Raw genomic sequence first — 17,644 nt, 5'->3', positions numbered from 1 at the left:
TTTTGTATCTGCCTTTGTTTACTACCAGCTCTGCAACTTTTCCTCTTCTGTTTTTAATCATACGTTTTACCGCTTTTATCGAAGATTTGGCAAACAAAGGCTTCAGGATTTTGACTTTGGTCACACTTTCAGACTGCCTAGTTCAAGCAATCCACCAAATGTCTTAGGCTGGGTTCTCTAGAGAAGCAAAAGCAGTGAAGCATATATATACATCGAGAGAGAGAGAGAAAGAGATTTATCTCAAGGAAATGGCTTATGCAGTCCCATGGGTCAGGTGTCAAGCTGGAGGTTTCTCCTGACTCACATAGGTTCAGGGGCTGATGAATCCAAGATTAGCAGGTCAAACTCAGGGGCTGATGAATCCAAGATTAGCAGGTCAGACAGTAGGCTGCTGGCTCAAGTCCCAAGAACCAGGGGTCAGAGATGACAAGCTAGGTGCTGGATCCAGAAGGAGCCAGAGAGCTTTGCCAAAACATCCACATATACATTGGTTACGGGCTGTACCCCCTAGGAAACTCATTTTACAACTGATTGGTTGATCATGTCAGATCACATCATGCAACACTGGAAGCACTCCCTTGTCTATGCCAAGAAATTTGGAAGACAATTAAGAATAAGTGCTCCAGAAGAAATGACTTGAAAAGTTCCTGACTACCTTGAGGTTTTCTGTTAGAACATAAAAAGAGAAAAAAATATTAAGGTAACTTTCGCTACAACAGAACATACTTTTTAAAGACATGGAGTTTCAGGGCAGGGCCAGGACTAGGGTCAGGTCAGCAAGGCACATGCTTGGATGTAAAATTTAAGGAGAAGCCAAAAAATCAGTAATCAAGATAAATAATATTTTAATACAATAGTTCTCTTAAAAGGCAATGCAAAAAATGCATGATGAACAAAATACCAAAATTTAAAATAAAAACAGAATCTTATCCTTCACTTGTAGGGTTTACCTCATTTACCTCCTGCTACTGAGTTTTTTTTGTTTGGGGATTGCTGTCCTTGTTCTAGAGCCTGAGTACCTGATTCAAATCTTAATTCTGTCATTTACTAGTTGTGTGATGTTATTTACCCTTCTGGTCCCTTAGTTTCTTTGTCTGTAGAATGGGAATAATAATGATCTCTGTCTCATAATGTTGTTGTGACATATTGTAGATACTAAGCGAGTTGGAATCAACTCAACGGCACTGGCTTTTTTTTAAGTAATGTTGGCCATAATTGTCATCAAAACAAATGTCATAAGAGAGAGCTGTTGAATGATAAATGGTTTTTTATCTGTCATCATGCTTGAAAAGACCTCAGAATTGTACAAGTGCCTTGTACTACTGCTACTATCTTTGTCTTGTACATATAGCATTAATATCAACTTCTTCTAAAGAAGGTGTGATGGTTAAGGTTATATATCAACTTGGTTAGGCCACGAATCTCAGTGGTCTGGCAGATATTATGTAATCATCCTCCATTTTGCAATCTGATGTGAGCAGCCAGTCAGTTGAAAGGGGGGTTTCCTTGGGGGGTATGGCCTGCATCCAATATATATGGATGAGCTGGCAAAGCTTGCCTTCTCTTGATCCTGCATCCAACTCGTCCTGCTCTGACCTCTGGTTCTTGGGACATAAGGCAGAAGCCTACCGTCTGACCTTCAGATTTTGGGATTCAGCAGCTCCTGCAACCCCATGAGCCAGCGGCCTTCTTCATGCCCTGCCAATTTTGGGTTCCTCGACCCCTGCAACCATGTGAGTCAGGAGAAGCCTCCGGCCTGATGCCTAACCCACAAATTTGGGACTTATTGGCCTCCACAACTGTGCGAGCCATTTCCTTGAAATAAATCTCTATGTATTTATACACATGCATCACTGGTTTTGCTCCTCTAGAGAGCCCAGTCTAAGACATTGATGGAAAATCACAAAAACCTCACCTCATCTTGGAACAAAGTTAATCGCTTTCGCAGTTCTGTTAATTCCATCTATTTGGTTTGCATGGTGTAGCCAATGACCGTCAAGCTTAGAGTGCATATTTTGAGTGTTTCTTGAAGTTGGTTAGGAAGATGCTTCTAAAAATGTTCTAAAAGATGGCAACATTGCATTGTGTATTGTTTCCCAAGGTGACTAGATTTAAAACAACAATGATTTGGTTATATTAACCAGGGTGTATTGGAAAAGACTACCACTTATCTGTCAGTTTATCATACTGTGGTGGCTTGCATGTTGCTGTGATGCTAGAAGCTATGCTACAGGTATTTCAAATACCAGCAGGGTCACCCATGGTGGCCAGGTTTCAGCCGAGCTTCCAGACTAAGACAGACTAGAAAGAAGGACTCAGAGATCTAGGAGAAATTTGCCAGTGAAAACCTTACGGATAGCAGCAGAACACTATCTGACATAGTACTGGCAGATGAGCCTCTCAGATTGGAAGGCACTCAAATTACAACTGGGGAAGAGCTGCCTCCTCAAAGTAGAGTTGACCTTAATGACGTGGATGGAGTAAAGCTTTCAAGACCTTCATTTGCTGATGTGGCAAAACTCAAAATGAAAAGAAACAGCTACAAACATCCACTAATAACCGGAACATGGACTGTATGACGTTTGGATCTAGGAAAATTGAAAGTTGTCAAAAATGAAATGGAATGCTTGCAGATCAATATCCTAGGCATGAACAAGCTGAAGTGGACTGGTATTGGCCATTTTGAATTGGAAAATCATGTGGTATGCAATTCTGGGAATGACAAGTTGAAGGGGAACAGATTCATATCCATTGTCAAAAAGATTCCAAGACCTATCCTGAAGTACAATGTTGTCAGTGATAGGATAAGAGTCAAATGCCAACAAGGATGCTAAAGATGAAGAAATCGAAGATTTTTACAAACTTTAAAAAAAATTTTTTTAAATTGTATTTTAGATGAAGGTTTACTGAACATACCAGTTTCTCATCAAACAGTACACACATCGTTCTACAACATGGGTTAACAACCTCATGACATGTCAACACTCTCCCTTCTTAACCCTGGGTTCCCTATTACTAGCTTTCCTGTCCCCATCCCAACCCCTACCCCACCATCACCTTCCAGTCCCTGCCGTAGGGCTAGTGGGCCCCTTCAGTCTTGTTTTGTTCCATGGGTCTGTTCAGTCTTTGGCTGAAGGGCAAACCTTAGGAATGACTTCATTACTGAGGGGAAAGGGCCATACTCTCAGGGTTTCTCCAGTCTCTGTCAGGCCAGCAAGTCTTGCCCTTCTTTTTGAGTTAGAATTTTGTTCTACATTTCTCTCCAGCTCTGTCCAGGACTCTCTTCTATGATCCCTGTAAGAGCAGTCAGCGGTGGTAGCCGGGCACCATCTCGTTGTTCTGGACTCAGTCTGGCGGAGGCCATGGTAGATGTGGTCCATTAGTCCTTTGGGATAATCATTCCCTTGTATCTTTAGTTTTCTTCATTATTCCTTACTCCCAAAGAGGTGAGACCAGTGGAGTATCCTAGATGGCCGCTCACAGGCTTTTAAGACCTCAGACGCTACTCACCAAAGTAGAATTTAAAACATATTCTTTGTAAACTATGTTATGTCAATTGAGCTACATATTCCCCAAGATTATGGTCCCCACAGCCCTCAGCCCAGCAGTTCAGTCCCTTAGGGAGTTTAGATGTATCTGTGGAGCTTCTGTGACCTTGCCTTGTACAGGTCGTGCTGCCTTTCCCAGTATTGTGTATTGTCTTACCCTTCACCAAAGTTTCCATGTATCTATTGTCTATTAAGTGTTTTGATTTTTACCAACTTTTGCAGTCTGAAATTGATCAAACATGCTATCGAGATGCACTAACAGTTACTACTGGTGATTGGAATGCGAAGGCTGGAAACCAAGAGGGATCAGTATTTGGAAAATATGGCATTGGTGATACAAACAATGCAGGAGATTGCATGATAGAATTTTGCAAGGCCAATGACTTATTCATCGGAAATGTCTTTTTACAACAACATAGATGGTGACCTCACCGGATGGAATACACAGCAATCAAACTGACTGTTATTGTTGTTGTTAGATGCCACTGAGTCGGCTCTGACTCATAGCAACCCTATGTACTACAGGACAAAACACTGCCCGGTCCTGCGCCATGCTCGTAATCGTTCTTATGCTTCAGCCCATTGTTGCAGCCACTGTGTTGATCCATCTTGTTGAGGGTCTTCCTCTTCTTTGCTGACCCTGTACTTTACTAAGTATGACGTCCTTCTCCAGTGACTGATCCTTCCTGATTAAATGTCCAAAGTATGTAAGACCTAGTCTCGCCATCCTTGCTTCTAAGGCTCATCCTGGTTGTACTTCTTCCAAGACAGATTTGTTTGTTCTTCTGTAGTCCATGGTATATTCAATATTCTCTGCAAAAACCGCAATTTAAAGGCATCAATCTTTCTTTGATCCTCCTTGTTCATTGTCCAGCTTTCGCATGTATATGATGTGATTGAAAATACCATGGCTTGGGTCAGGCACACCTTAGTCTTCAAGGTGACATCTTTGCTTTTCAACACTTTAAAAAGGTCTTTCACGGCAGATTTGCCCAACACGATGTGTCTTCTGATTTCTTGACTGCTGCTTCTGTGGGTGTTGATTGTAGGTCCAAGCAAAATGAAATCCTTGACAACTTCAATCTTTTCCCCGTTTATAATGATGTTGCTTATTGGTCCAGTTGTGAGGATTTTTGTTTTATGTTAAAGTGTAATCCATACGGAAGGCTGTGATCTTTGATCTTCATCAGTAAGTACTTCAAACGCTCTTCACTTTCAGCAAGCAAGGTTGTGTCATCTGCATAACGCAGGTTGTTAATGAGTTTCCTCCAATTCTGATGTCCTGTTCTTCTTCATACAGTCCAGCTTCTAAGATTAGTTGCTCAGCATACAGATTGAATAAGTATGGTGAAAGGATACAATCCTGACACACACCTTTCCGGACTTTAAACCAGGCAGTATCTCCTTGTTCTGTTTGAACAACTACCTCTTGATCTATGTGCAGGTTCATCATGAGCACAGTTAAGTGTTCTGGAATTCCCACTCTTTGCAATGTTATCAATAATTTGTTATGAGTCACACAGTTGAATGTCTTTGCATAGTCAGTAAAACACAAGTAAACATCTTTCTGGTATTCTCTAATTTCAGCCAAGATCCGTCTGACATCAGCAATGATATCCCTGGTTCCACATTCTCTTCTGAAACCAGCCTGAATTTCTGCTGCAGCCATTTTTGAATGATCTTCAGCAGAATTTTGCTTGCATGTGATATTAATGATATTGTTCTATAATTTCTGCATTCAGCTGGATCACGTTTCTTGGGAATAGGCATAAATATGGATCTCTCCAGTCAGTTGGCTAGGAAGCTGTCTTCCATATTTCTTGGCATAGACGAGTGAGTACCTCCAGTGCTGCATCTGTTTTTTGAAACATCTCAATTGATATCCCATCAGTTCCTCTAGTCTTGTTTTTCACCAGTGCCTTCAGAGCAGCTTGGACTTCTTCCTTCAGTACCATCAGTTCCTGATCATGTGCCACCTCTTGAAATGGTTGAACATTGACTAATTCTTCTTGGTATAATGACTCTGTGTATTCCTTCCATCTTCTTCTGATGCTTCCTGCATTGTTAAATATTTTCCACATAGAATCCTTCACTCGGGGCTTGCATTTTTTTCTTCAGTTCTTTCAGCTTGAGAAACGCTGGGTGTCTTCTTCCCTTTTGGTTTTCCATCTCCAGCTCTTTGCACATGTCATTATAATACTTTACTTTGTCTTCTCGAGATGCTCTTTGAAATCTTCTGTTCAGTTCTTTTACTTCTTCGATTCTTCTTTTTGCTTTAGCTGCTTCACATTCAGAGCAAGTTTCAGAGTCTCCTCTGACATCCATCTTGGTCTTTTATTTCTTTCCTGACTTTTCAATGACTTCTTGCTTTCTTCATGTATGATGTCTTTGATGTCATTCCACAACTCATCTGGTCTTCAGTCATTAGTGTTCAATATATCAAATCTATTCTTAAGATGGTCTCTAAATTCAAGTGGGATGTACTCAAGGTCATTTTTTGGTTCTCGTGGATTTGCTCTGATTTTCTTCAGTTTCAGCTTGAACTTGCATATGAGCAATTGATAGTCTGTTCCACAGTTGGCCCCTGGCCTTGTTCTGACTGATGATATTGAGCTTTTCCATCGTCTCTTTCCACAGATGTAGTCAATTTGATTTCTGTGTGTTCCATCTGGCGAGATCCATGTGTATAAAACGTGTACAGTCACCGTTTATGTTGGTGAAAGAAAGTATTTGCAATGAAGAAGTCGTTGGTCTTGCAAAATTCTATAATTCGATCTCCATCATTGTTTCTATCACCAAGTCCACGTTTTCCGACTACTGATCCTTCTTCTTTGTTTTCAACTTTCGCATTCCAATCACCAGTAATTATCAATGCATCTTGACTGCATGTCCAATCAATTTCGGACTGCAGCAGATAAAAATCTTATGTTTCTTCATCTTTGGTCCTAGTTGTTGGTGCGTAAATTTGAATAATAGCCATATTAACTGGTCTTCCTTGTAGGCATATGGATATTATCCTATCACTGATAGCGTTGTACTTTAGGATAGATCTTGAAACGTTCTTTTTGATGATGAATGCAACACCATTCCTCTTCAAGTTGTCATTCTCAGCATAGTAGACTATATGATTGTCCGATTCAAAATGGCCAATACCAGTCCATTTCAGCTCACTAATGCCTAGGATATCTATGTTTATGCGTTCCATTTCATTTTTTACTATTTCCAGTTTTCCTAGATTCATACTTCGTACATTCCAGGTTCTGATTACTAATGGATGTTTGCAGCTGTTTCTTCTCATTTTGAGTCACACCACATCAACAAATGAAGGTCCCGAAAGCTTTACTCCATCCACGTCATTAAGGTGAGCTCTACTTTGAGGAGGCAGCTCTTTCCCAGTCATCTTTTGAGTGCTTTCCATCCTGGGGGGCTCATCTTCCAGCACTATATCAGAGAATGTTCTGCTGCTATTCATAAGGTTTTCACTGGCTAATGCTTTTCAGAAGTAGACTGCCAAGTCCTTCTTCCTAGTCTGTCTTAGTCTGGAAGCTCAGCTGAAATCTGTCCTACATGGGTGACCCTGCTGGTATCTGAATACTGGAGGCATAGCTTCCAGCACCAGCAACACGCAAGCCCCCACAGTATGACAAACTGACAGACACATTGTTGTTGATAGTTGCCCTTTATGGTGGTGTAAAAAGGTATTTGCAATGAAGAAGTAGTTGGTCTCGCAAAATTCTATCATGGGATCTCTGGCATCATTTCTATCACCAAGGACATATTTTCTAAGTACTGATCCTTCTTCTTTGTTTCCAAGTTTTGCATTCCAGTCACCAATTATCATTGCAACCTGATTGCATGTTCGATCCATTTCAGCTTGCAGAAGGTGGTAAAAATCTTGAATTTCTTCATCTGGGGCCTTAATGATTGGTGCGTAAATTTAAATGATGGTCGTATTAACTGGCCAAATCGGCTACATTTGTGGGAAAATACGATGGAGAAGCTCAATATCAGAACAATGCCAGGGGCCACCTGCAGAACAGACTATCAGTTGCTCACATGCAAAATCAGTAGAAGAAAATTGAAACTAGTTCATGACAGCCAAAGTAGGACCTTGAGTATATCCCACCTGAATTCAGAGGCCCTGTCAAGAATTGATTTGATGCATTGAACAGTAATGATTGAAGACCACGTAAGTTGTGGATTGACATCGAGGATATCATACATGAAGAAAGCAAGAGTTCATTAAAAAGATAGGAAAAAAAAAAAAGACCAAAATGGATGTTAGAAGAGACACTGAAACTTGCCCTTGAATGCAGAGTAGCTAAAGCGCATAGAAGACATGGTGAAGTAAAGGAGCTGAACAGAAGGTTTCAAAAGGCAGCTTGAGAAGACAAAGTAAAGTATCATAATGAAATGTGTGAAGACCTAGAGTTGGAAAATCAGAAAGGGTAGAACATGCCCAGCATTTCTCAAGGTAAAAGGAGTAAATAAAAAATTCAAGCCTTGAATTGCAACACTGAAGGATTCTATGAGGAAAATATTCAATGATGCAGGAAGCATCAAATGAAGGTAGAAGGAATACACGGAGTCACTGTATCAAAAAGAATTGGTCACCATTCAACCATTTCAGGAGGTAGCATATAATCAAGAACCAATGGTACTGAAGGAAGAAGTCCAAGCTGCACTGAAGGGAATGGCAAAACACAAGGCTCCAGGAATTGATGGAATACCAATTGAAATGTTTCGACAAATGGAGGCAGCTCGGGAGGTGCTCACTCGTCTATGCGAAGAAATTTGGAAGATGGCTATCTGGCCAAAGAACTGGAAGAAATCTATATTTGTGCCCATTCTGAAGAAAGGTGATTCAATGGAATGCAGAAATTATCAAACAATGTCATCAGTATCACATGCAAGTAAAATTTTGCTGAAGGTAATTCAAAAATGTTTGCAGCAATATGTTGACAAGGAACTGCCATAAGTTCAGGCTTTATTTGGAAGAGGACATGAAATGAGGGATATCATTGCTAATGTCAGATGGATCCTGGCTAAAAGCAGAGAATACCAGCAAGATCTTTACTTGTATTTTATTGACTACACAAAGGCATTCAACTGTGTGGATCAAATTATGGATAACATTGAAAAGAATGGGAATTCCAGAACACTTAATTGTGCTCATGAGGAACCTGTACATAGGCCAAGAGGCAGTTGTTTGAACAGAACAAGGGGATACAGCGTGGTTTAAAATCAGAAAAGGTATGTGTCAGGGTTGTATCCTTTCTACATACTTATTCCATCAGTATACTGAGCAAATAATCCAAGAAGCCTCACAATATGAAGAAGAACATGGCATCAGGATTGGAGAAGATTTGGTAACAACATATGCAGATGACATAACCTTGCTGAAAGAGAAGAGGACTTGAAGTACTTACTGATGAAGATCAAAAACTACAACCTTCAGTATGGATTACACCTCAACATTAAAAAAAAAAATCCTCACAACTGGACCCATAAGTAACATCATGATAAAGGGAGAAGTTATGAAAGTTGTAGAATCCTGGTGATGCAGTGGTTAAGAGCTTGGCTGCTAACTAAAAGCTTGGCCGCCGGAATCCATCAAGTGCTCCTTGAAAACCCTATGGGGCAGTTCTAGTCTTTGCTATAATCGATTGGATGGCAAGGGACTTGTTTTTTGGTTTTGGGCAAGGATTTCATTTTACTGGAATGCATCAGTCAAGAAATCAAATGATATATTGCATTGGGTAAATCTGCTGCAAAAGACCTCTTTAAAGTGTTAAAAAGTAAAGATGGCACTTTGAGGACTAAGGTGTGCCTGACCGAAACCATGGTGTTTTCAATCGCCTGACGTGCATGTGAAAGCTGAACGATGAATAAGGACAATGAAAGAATTGATTCCTTTGAATTGTAGTGCTGGCGGAGAATATCAAATAACTATGGACTGCCAGAAGAACGACCAAGTCTGCCTTGGAAGAAGTAAAGCCAGACCGCTCCTTAGAATCAAGTATGGTGAGGCTTTGTCTCCTGTACTTTGGACGTGTTGTCAGGAGGATCAAGTCCCTGGAGAAGGACATCATGCTTGGTAAAGCAGACAGTCAGTGGAAAAAAAAAGGAAGATGCTCAATTAGCTGGACTGACACAGTGACTACAACAGTGGGCTCAAGCATAGCAACGATTGTGAGGATGGCACAGGACCAGGCAGTGTTTTGTTCTGTAGTACGTAAAGTTGCTAGGATTTGGAACCAACTTGATCGCACCTCACAACAACATTGGGAGAAAAAAACCTCTCTTTGTCAATGGTGCCAAGAGGAGGACCTCCTGGAAATAACTTGGTGTCAAGGTAGAACTGACCATTTCTGCATTGCTTCCACTCCTGTACATCTCAGGATTTCTGTCATAACTACTCTGTACTTAGTGGTTTACATGTTTGTCTAGTTCATTTTTGACCCTTAGCATTATTATGCTAGACACCAGGCATTAGATACATATTTAATGAATATACGAATGAATGAATTTAGGGTTAGCACATTCAGCCCAAACAATATGGTTTGGAGGGAAGGAGCCCCATAGGGAACCTCTGGGGACTTAGAAAAAAAAAAAAATTCCCAACTATTGTCAATGCAGAGAAGACTTTATGCACAAAAATATTCATGGCAATCTAGCACAGTCTGTGGCACAGTCTTGATGTAGGGGCTGGCCCTGAACAGTCGTCTAGGCCATCCTTGTAGCTGGGGTACAAACAGCCTCTGGATTGCCTGACCAAACCCTGTAAACAGATCCTACCCCGGCCGGAGAGACAGTCGCGCACGCGCAGAAAGGGAAGGCGCCTTGTCGTCCCTCGGCCCCTCCGCCCTCTAGGTGGCGCTGGAGGGCCCGCCGCAGCCGCAGCCACCACGCTTCTAGCGGAGCCGGGCCGGGGCGGTGCTGGCTGCCTCGTGGGCTGCGGGTCCGCCTCCGCTGCGCTGAGGGCGTGGGCTCCGGGCTCCCGGAAGCGGCGGCCGTGGCGCGGAGCCGAGCAGGCTTCGGTTCCCGGCGCAGCAATGCGCGGCGGCTGGAGGCTGTGACTTGAGTCCGGCGGCCCTGCAGGGGTCGCTGAATGGCGGCTCGCTGAGGCGGTGGCGGCTCCTCCGGGCGTGGCGTGGCGGCGGCCGGAGTGATGCTACTCAAGCTTCTACAGAGACAGACCTATACCTGCCTGTCCCACAGGTATGGGCTCTACGTCTGCTTCGTGGGCATCGTTGTCACCATCGTCTCCGCCTTCCAGTTCGGAGAGGTGAGTACCGGCGCTGGAGCCCCAGCCAGTGCGCCCTTCCCTGAACCCGCAGGACCCTCAGGGCGCCCCCCAGCCGTTGCCCTCGCGGTGCCCCGAGTCCTGGCGCGCTGGCTTTCGCCTTCCCATCTTCCCTGCAGCACCGGGGACCAGCTCCGGAGCCTACCCTTTCGCCGTAGGCGCCGAGAGCCGGAATCCTCTCCCCGGGCTCCCGTTTCAGCATCTGGGGTCGACATCTCATCCTCCCGACTGTTTGGGGGGATAGGTGGTCCTTCTGCCGACGCTTCTTCCTTGCAGGTGCTTTCTTCAGGGTCCTCACGTTATTGGAGTGTCTTCCTCAGGCCTTGTCCTCCCTCCCCCACCCCTACTTTCAGATCCTCTCCCCGGGACTTAGAGTTTGTGTCTTCTCCTGTTCTTCCAAAGCATTCTTAAATTCTTGTTCCCTGCCCCTCCTGCAGTTTTTCTCTTCTGTGACACTTTTCTAATCCTTTCACCTTTGACAAAAGAACCTTATATTCTTAATCTCATTTTTCCCGGATCGCAAAAACTTTTGTCCAAGAGGCATGTGTTGTTTGCGTGTGAATTTTGCAGTGGGGAGAGTGTACTGGGCCAGAATTGAAAGGATTTAGGTGTGAAGGGGGCTTTTTGCGCTTTTGGTCTGTTATTTTGGACAACTGTACATCTGGTAGTCCCTAGAGGTTCTACTGGTAGGTCTGGGCACACTAACGTGAAAGATTTCTTGGCAGCTCCAAACCCATGTCCCTATTCCGGGATCAGCCAAGGCTAGGGTCCCCTTCACGTGACCGAGAACAGGCAAGTGCCCTGGACTCCAGCATTTGACATCCTGGGAGCCAGGACAAGCCCCTGGGTCATGGGATAAGCTCGTAATATAGTTTTCAGATCACACAAGCCCAGCCATCTTGAGCTGCTTGTAATGTGCAATAAAGTCGTTATGTTAGGCTGTAAACTCTTCAGGGTCCAGGCAAGTTGTTTACGACGTGGAAACAACTGGATTTAATAGGTTGTATGCCCCTTTGGATATATACCTTAAACATCTTGTTGAATGATACAGCTCTTTGGCTTAGGTTTAGCAGTATTATTTCATTATTGGCAGTCTAATAAGATATTCGTTATCATAAACAAGTATATAGAAAACATGACTAGGTTAGAATTGGAATAAAATCACATGAAAATATATGTTAGAGAACACCACTTTTAAAATTAAATGTCTACAGCAGCTAGGGGAAAAGCTGTATTTTCAAGATGTTTGAAATCTGTCTCCTTGTTCTAATTTTTTTTTCGATAGGAGGTCACAAAAGGTTTTATTTATTTTCTGCTGTAAAAATATATATAACGACATTTGCCAATTCAGTATTTTTCAGGTGCACAGTATAGTGGTTAAGTGCCACAGCTGCTAACCTAAAGGTCAGCAGTTCGAATCCACCAGGCGCTCCTTGGAAACTGTGGTGCAGTTCTACTCTGTCCTGTATGGTTGTTGAGTCGGAATCGACTTGACGGCAATGGGTTTGGTTTTTTTTTTGGACAGTATAGTGATATTAATTACGTTAATCATGCTGTGCAACCCTCACCCATAAGTGTTGCCAAATTTCCCATTACCGCAAGCAGAAACTCACCGCGTCCCAGCACAAAATGTTTTAAATTTAACAGAATGGTTTTTAGAAATGCCACTGTGTATATTTGCTTGAAGTCTGTACCCCTACTGTGTCGTTAGCTACTGCAGCCCTGGCCCAAGCACAGTGCCAGGTACAGAGTAGGCAGTCTGAGTGTTTGCTTAATGAAAGAATGAGTTATATGGCATGATTTCCAAGTGTACACTTTTGGTAGTTCTTGTTTCTAGGGAATGGGGGAAAAAAAAAAAGTCTTATAGGATAAGGGTGAGAAGATGCCCTAAACTTGGAAAAGTGCAATAGGTACTTAATATTCGACACCTGCTGTTCTGTCTTTGTTTCGTATTTTGCAGCTAATACAATGAATGTATCTATGCATAGTTAAGTGCCTTATTGCCTTTGGAAGATTTTTGCCCTTGATTAATTTTAAGCTAGCTGTTTAGTAACTCCTGCTTAGTGTGAAGGTGACTTAAAGGCATCAGTTGTTAGAGTTTTTCATTCTTTATCCTTTTTCCTTTTATTTCATGCCTGGTTATTCACGTACCAAAAAGAAAGATGTCTTGAAATGGTCACAGATCTTAAAGTTTGGAATGGAGAAAGGAAACCAGGAGTAAAGAATGTCAGCGGGTGGCATGTGAGGTGGAGGCAGCTGACTCAGTACCACTAACGTATCACCTGTGGTTAACTTGTCCAGTGCGGTGGAAAACAAGAGGAGGAGGAGAAGGGTTCTGCAGACATGGGTTTGAATGTAGACTCCAGTAATAATCACGATAATAGCTAATGCTCACGTAGTGACATAGCGCTTACCATGTGCCTAGGTACTCCCCTAATATACTTAAGTGCCTTATATATATTGGCGTAGTGGTTAAGAGCTATGGCTGCTAACTAAAAGGCTGGCAGTTCAAATCCACCAGCTGCCCCTTGGAAACCCTAGGGGGCAGTGCTATTCTGTTCTATAGGGTCGCCATGAGTAGAAATCGACTCGATGGCAATGGGTTTTTTATATGCATTAACTCATTTAATCCTGACAGTGAAGGAGCCCTGGTGGTATGGTGGTTAAAAGCTCTGGTTGCTAACCAAAAAAACATCAGCAGCGGGAACTCACCAACTGTTCCACAGGGTACGGATATGTCAATCTGCTTCTGTAAAGATTTAAAAACCTATTACCGTCGAGTCGATTCTGACTCACAGGGACCCTATAGGTCAGAGTAGAACTGCCCCATAGGGTTTCCAAGGAGCACCTGGTGGATTTGAACTGCTGACCTTTTGGTTAGCAGCTGTAGCTCTTAATCATTACGCCACCAGGGTTTCCGGTAAAGATTTATAGCCTTGGAAACCCTATGGGCAGCTCTCTGTCCTGTACGTTCGCTGTGAGTCAGAATCAGCTCTGCGGCGATGGTTTTTGGTTTGTTTAACCCTGACAACATCACCCCTGTGAGGTAGGTGCTGTGAATATACTCACTTTACCGGTGATGGAGCTGTTGTATAGAAGCTGGGTCACTTGTAAAAGTTCATCCAGCTAGTTTGTGGCAGATCTGGGCATCAGCCCCAGGCGGTCTAGTTCTAGAGCTGTGTTCTTAAAGCACATATCTTTACCATCTCTCGAAGACCTCAGGCTGTCCCTTACATGATCTTGGGAAGAGCTCTTAACCTCTCTGAGCCTCAGCTTCTTCATCTTTAAAATGGAGGCAGAAAAACTTTCCTCGTAGGATTGATGGTGAGGATTAAATGAGACCTGTATGTAAAGCACCTAGGACAGTTCTGGCACATAATAGACCCTCAATAAATGGTAACACTGGTGGTGACGTGGTTAAGAGCTATGGCTGTTAACCAAAAGGTTGGTAGTTCGGATCCACCAGGCGCTCCTTGGAAAGCCTATGGGGCAGTTCTACTCTGTCCTTTAGGGTTGCTATGAGTCAGAATCGACTCAATAGCAATGGATTTGGTTTGTTTTGGTTTATGCTGCTACTGTAAGGAGCCGTGGTGGTGCAATGGTTAAGCACTCAGCTGTTAACCAAAAGATATGCAGTTTGAACCTACCAGCTGTCCCATGGGGAAAAAGACCTGGCAATCTGCTCCAGTAAAGATTTTTTTTGTTGTGCGCCCTCGAGTTGATTCTGATTCATAGCATCCCTATGTGACAGAGTAGAACTGCCCCACAGGGTTTCCTAGGCTGTAATCTATATAGGAGCAGATCGCCAGGTCTTTTCTCCCGTGGAGCTGCTGGGTGGGCTCGAACCTCCGACCTTTATGGTTAGCAGCACAGTGCGTTGTGCCAGCAGGGCTCCTTAAGGAGTACAGCCTAGGAAACCCTATGGGGTAGATCTACTCTGTCATATAGGGTTGCTACTAGTTGACATGACACAACATCAACTGCTAGTGTTATAATTATTATCAGCTATTTTTGTATCCTTAGTGTGTATTTTGGAATATACCCTTGAAATAGAATATGTTCCCCAGTTAATGTCATCAATTTGTTGATAAGTTTACTAAGGACTAACATCATCACTGTTATCATTTATATTGTTATCTTTTTATATGTAATATGTTAGAGGTATTGACTGCTGCCTTTTGATAAGCTATTTGTATACGCAGACAAATTTTGAGGGTAAAAAGTGGAGTTGAGTAAAAAAACAAACAAACAAACAAAACAAAACCCAAGCCTGTTGTCGTCAAGTCAATTCTGACTCATAACCACTGTATACAACAGAGTAGAACTGCCCCATAGGATTTCCAAGGAGCGACAGGTAGATTTGAACTGCCAGCCTTTTGGTTAGCAGCTGAACTCTTAACCACTGCACCACCAGGGCTCCAAATATGTATTTTTGTTTCCTCAAGTTGAGTGAGTGAAGTACTTTCTGGAGAATGCTTGGGAATTACCTGACCAAACAAAGCTGAAATGTATCCAAAAGTGACATTCCAGCAGGGCGTCCTGATGGTAAGGATGGCAGGGTGGAGCTTTTGTGGGTGATGGACTAGTTGCCTTGGGCAAATCACATGGCCTCTAGGAGCCTCAGTTTTCTCAAGTACAAATGAGGACGCTAGGTTAACTCTCCTTTTAGGACCTGAAACTTGAGGAATTTCCATTTTTAAATATTCTATCTACTATTTGGTACTGTATAACCATTCAAACTTGTGCTTTCAAGGTAAAAAAATTATTTCAGGGCTGTTGTAATTTAGTTGAGGCATTTATATACAAGTCCACAATTTTTTTTTCTAAAACCTTTAGAACTGCTGCATTGCCTTATAATTAAATAGCAATATTTTTTTTATAGTGAAATGTACGAGTACTCCTATTCAATGAGATAAATGGACTATAAATAGGTTCAGGTCAGTTTAAGTCAGGTTTTGCCACCAAATGAGTTCCAGTCAGGTCAAGTTTTGCTAAGTACAGAAAGACCTTCGATTTTCAGAGCTTTTTGGATTTCACGATTGCAGATAAAGGATTGTAGATCTGTGGTGTATATGTGTATCTGTGCGCATGTGGATGAGTGGTGTATGCATGTAAAATGCATGACTTCTTATGTGCATAAAATATGGAAAGAAAGAATCATCCCAGAATTAATTTGCATAAAGAAGTCAGAGGTTCAGTTAGATTCTATCCATACTGAATAGTAACTTTTCCTTGGCCTCCCTGCTCCCTTTTGGTCTCCTACCTTCCATTGCTATTTTGGATTTCAACCAAAAAACCAAACCCACTGCGGTCGAGTTGATTCCAACTCATAGAGACCCTGTAGGACAGCGTAGAACTACCCCACAGTGTTTCCAAGGAGCGGCTGGTGGATTCGAACTGCCAGCCTTTTGGTTAGCAGCCGAACACTTAACCACCGCACCATCAGGGCTCCCCATTTTGGCTTAGTCAGATATTGTTCGGTAAGGATTGAAAGCTGGGCTGAGCTCGAGTTCTGTTCAGCCTCAGTGACTAATTTCTCATGCTGGCCCAATTGCAAGAAAGAAATTTATTTATCAGGTTTGTATTTGATTAGTTCACTCATTAAACATATATTTTGAGTGTGTTCTTTGCCGAAGGCAACAAATAGGCAAAGTTGAAACACCTGGCCTAGGAGTCAAAGACAGCCTCTGGTTGGATTGTAGCTCCCTCACAGACTGATACTGACCTGTTCCCAAACTGTTACTCTGTGCTGCCCCTGGCTGTGAGGGCCACTCTTGTTTTGTATAGATGTCTTTTGGGGACAACGTTTTCTTGTTAAAAAATAATATCTTAAAACTGCTAAACTAGATTTCTGAGACTGCTTTTAGCTTTAATGTTCTGTGAATATACATTCATTGAATGCTTCATAGGAGAAAGCAGGATCTACAACGTAATGGAGCATGTGCTACTGAGAAAATGTCAGTGGCCTCAGAGAGCCCTTTTTAAGTGGTCTTTTTCTTTTGGGGGATTTGAGAGGGATATGTGGCCCAGCTAACTGTCAGAGCAGGGACCTTGTCTTATTCCCTGCTGTATGCTTAGTACTTAGAGTACCAAGTACCCAGCAGATGCCAAATAAATACTTGCTGAATAAATGAATAAATGAATTGAGTGATTTTAACTGGCATTCTTTCAAGCTCATTTCCAGTAAAAAGTTTTCTGCTCTCTGACTTAAACTGTTACTGGAATAAGGTTCTTGCCTCTCCCTGGTCAAGAATGAACAGGTAAGGCATGCAGAATTTTCCACACGAGCAAAGCTTTACTGAATAGGCTTGTAAGCAGAGACAAGGAGGGTCTAGAGCAATGCTTACCCTCCTCTCAGAGAACAAAAGACTAGCCTGGGCTTTTAAAAGTTCTTGGGCGGGAAAAGATTCATGTTTATTCCCAGGCGTAGGTGGGGATGTGTTAACTACGGTGTCCTCACAGCGGCTTTCCAAGATGGCTCCTCTCCTGGAGGCCTCTGGGATTCGTAGCAGGACTTATTATGGGGTGTCGCACCTGTGCAGTCTTCCGGCTGCTGCTGCAGCCCCTCGCTGCCCTTGGTGGAAGGTCACACAGCAGTCACAGGTGGATGTTCTGCGCATGTGCCTGGGGCTGGTTTTCTCCAGCAGCATCTGCAAGACTAAAGAAGTTTGCCCGCTATTTTCTGATACCCTGCCCCATTGTTCTGGGGAATGGCTTTGTTTCTGCGCCCTGGCCCATTTCTTGTAACTTTGTTTGTAGATTTGGGGGGCCCTCTGTTCCCTGTCTTAAA

At 42.8% G+C, this 17,644-nt stretch overlaps 1 protein-coding gene across 2 annotated transcripts in view; it reads left to right on the top strand.

The window, feature by feature from the left end:
• The first annotated feature begins 10,532 nt into the window (after positions 1 to 10,532).
• The window catches only part of GNPTAB (N-acetylglucosamine-1-phosphate transferase subunits alpha and beta), a 113,969-nt gene continuing 106,857 nt past the window's right edge, over positions 10,533 to 17,644 (top strand). For both annotated transcript variants that reach the window (XM_049884183.1, XM_049884180.1), the window contains exon 1: positions 10,533 to 10,836. In XM_049884183.1, coding sequence (XP_049740140.1) covers positions 10,720 to 10,836 — 117 coding nt within the window. In that variant the 5' untranslated portion in view covers positions 10,533 to 10,719. The remainder of the gene's footprint in view (positions 10,837 to 17,644) is intronic.

This window comes from Elephas maximus, chromosome 4 (genome assembly GCF_024166365.1).
Source record: "Elephas maximus indicus isolate mEleMax1 chromosome 4, mEleMax1 primary haplotype, whole genome shotgun sequence".
Lineage (NCBI taxonomy): Eukaryota > Metazoa > Chordata > Mammalia > Proboscidea > Elephantidae > Elephas > Elephas maximus.
This window is presented reverse-complemented; position numbering and strand designations above follow the sequence as displayed.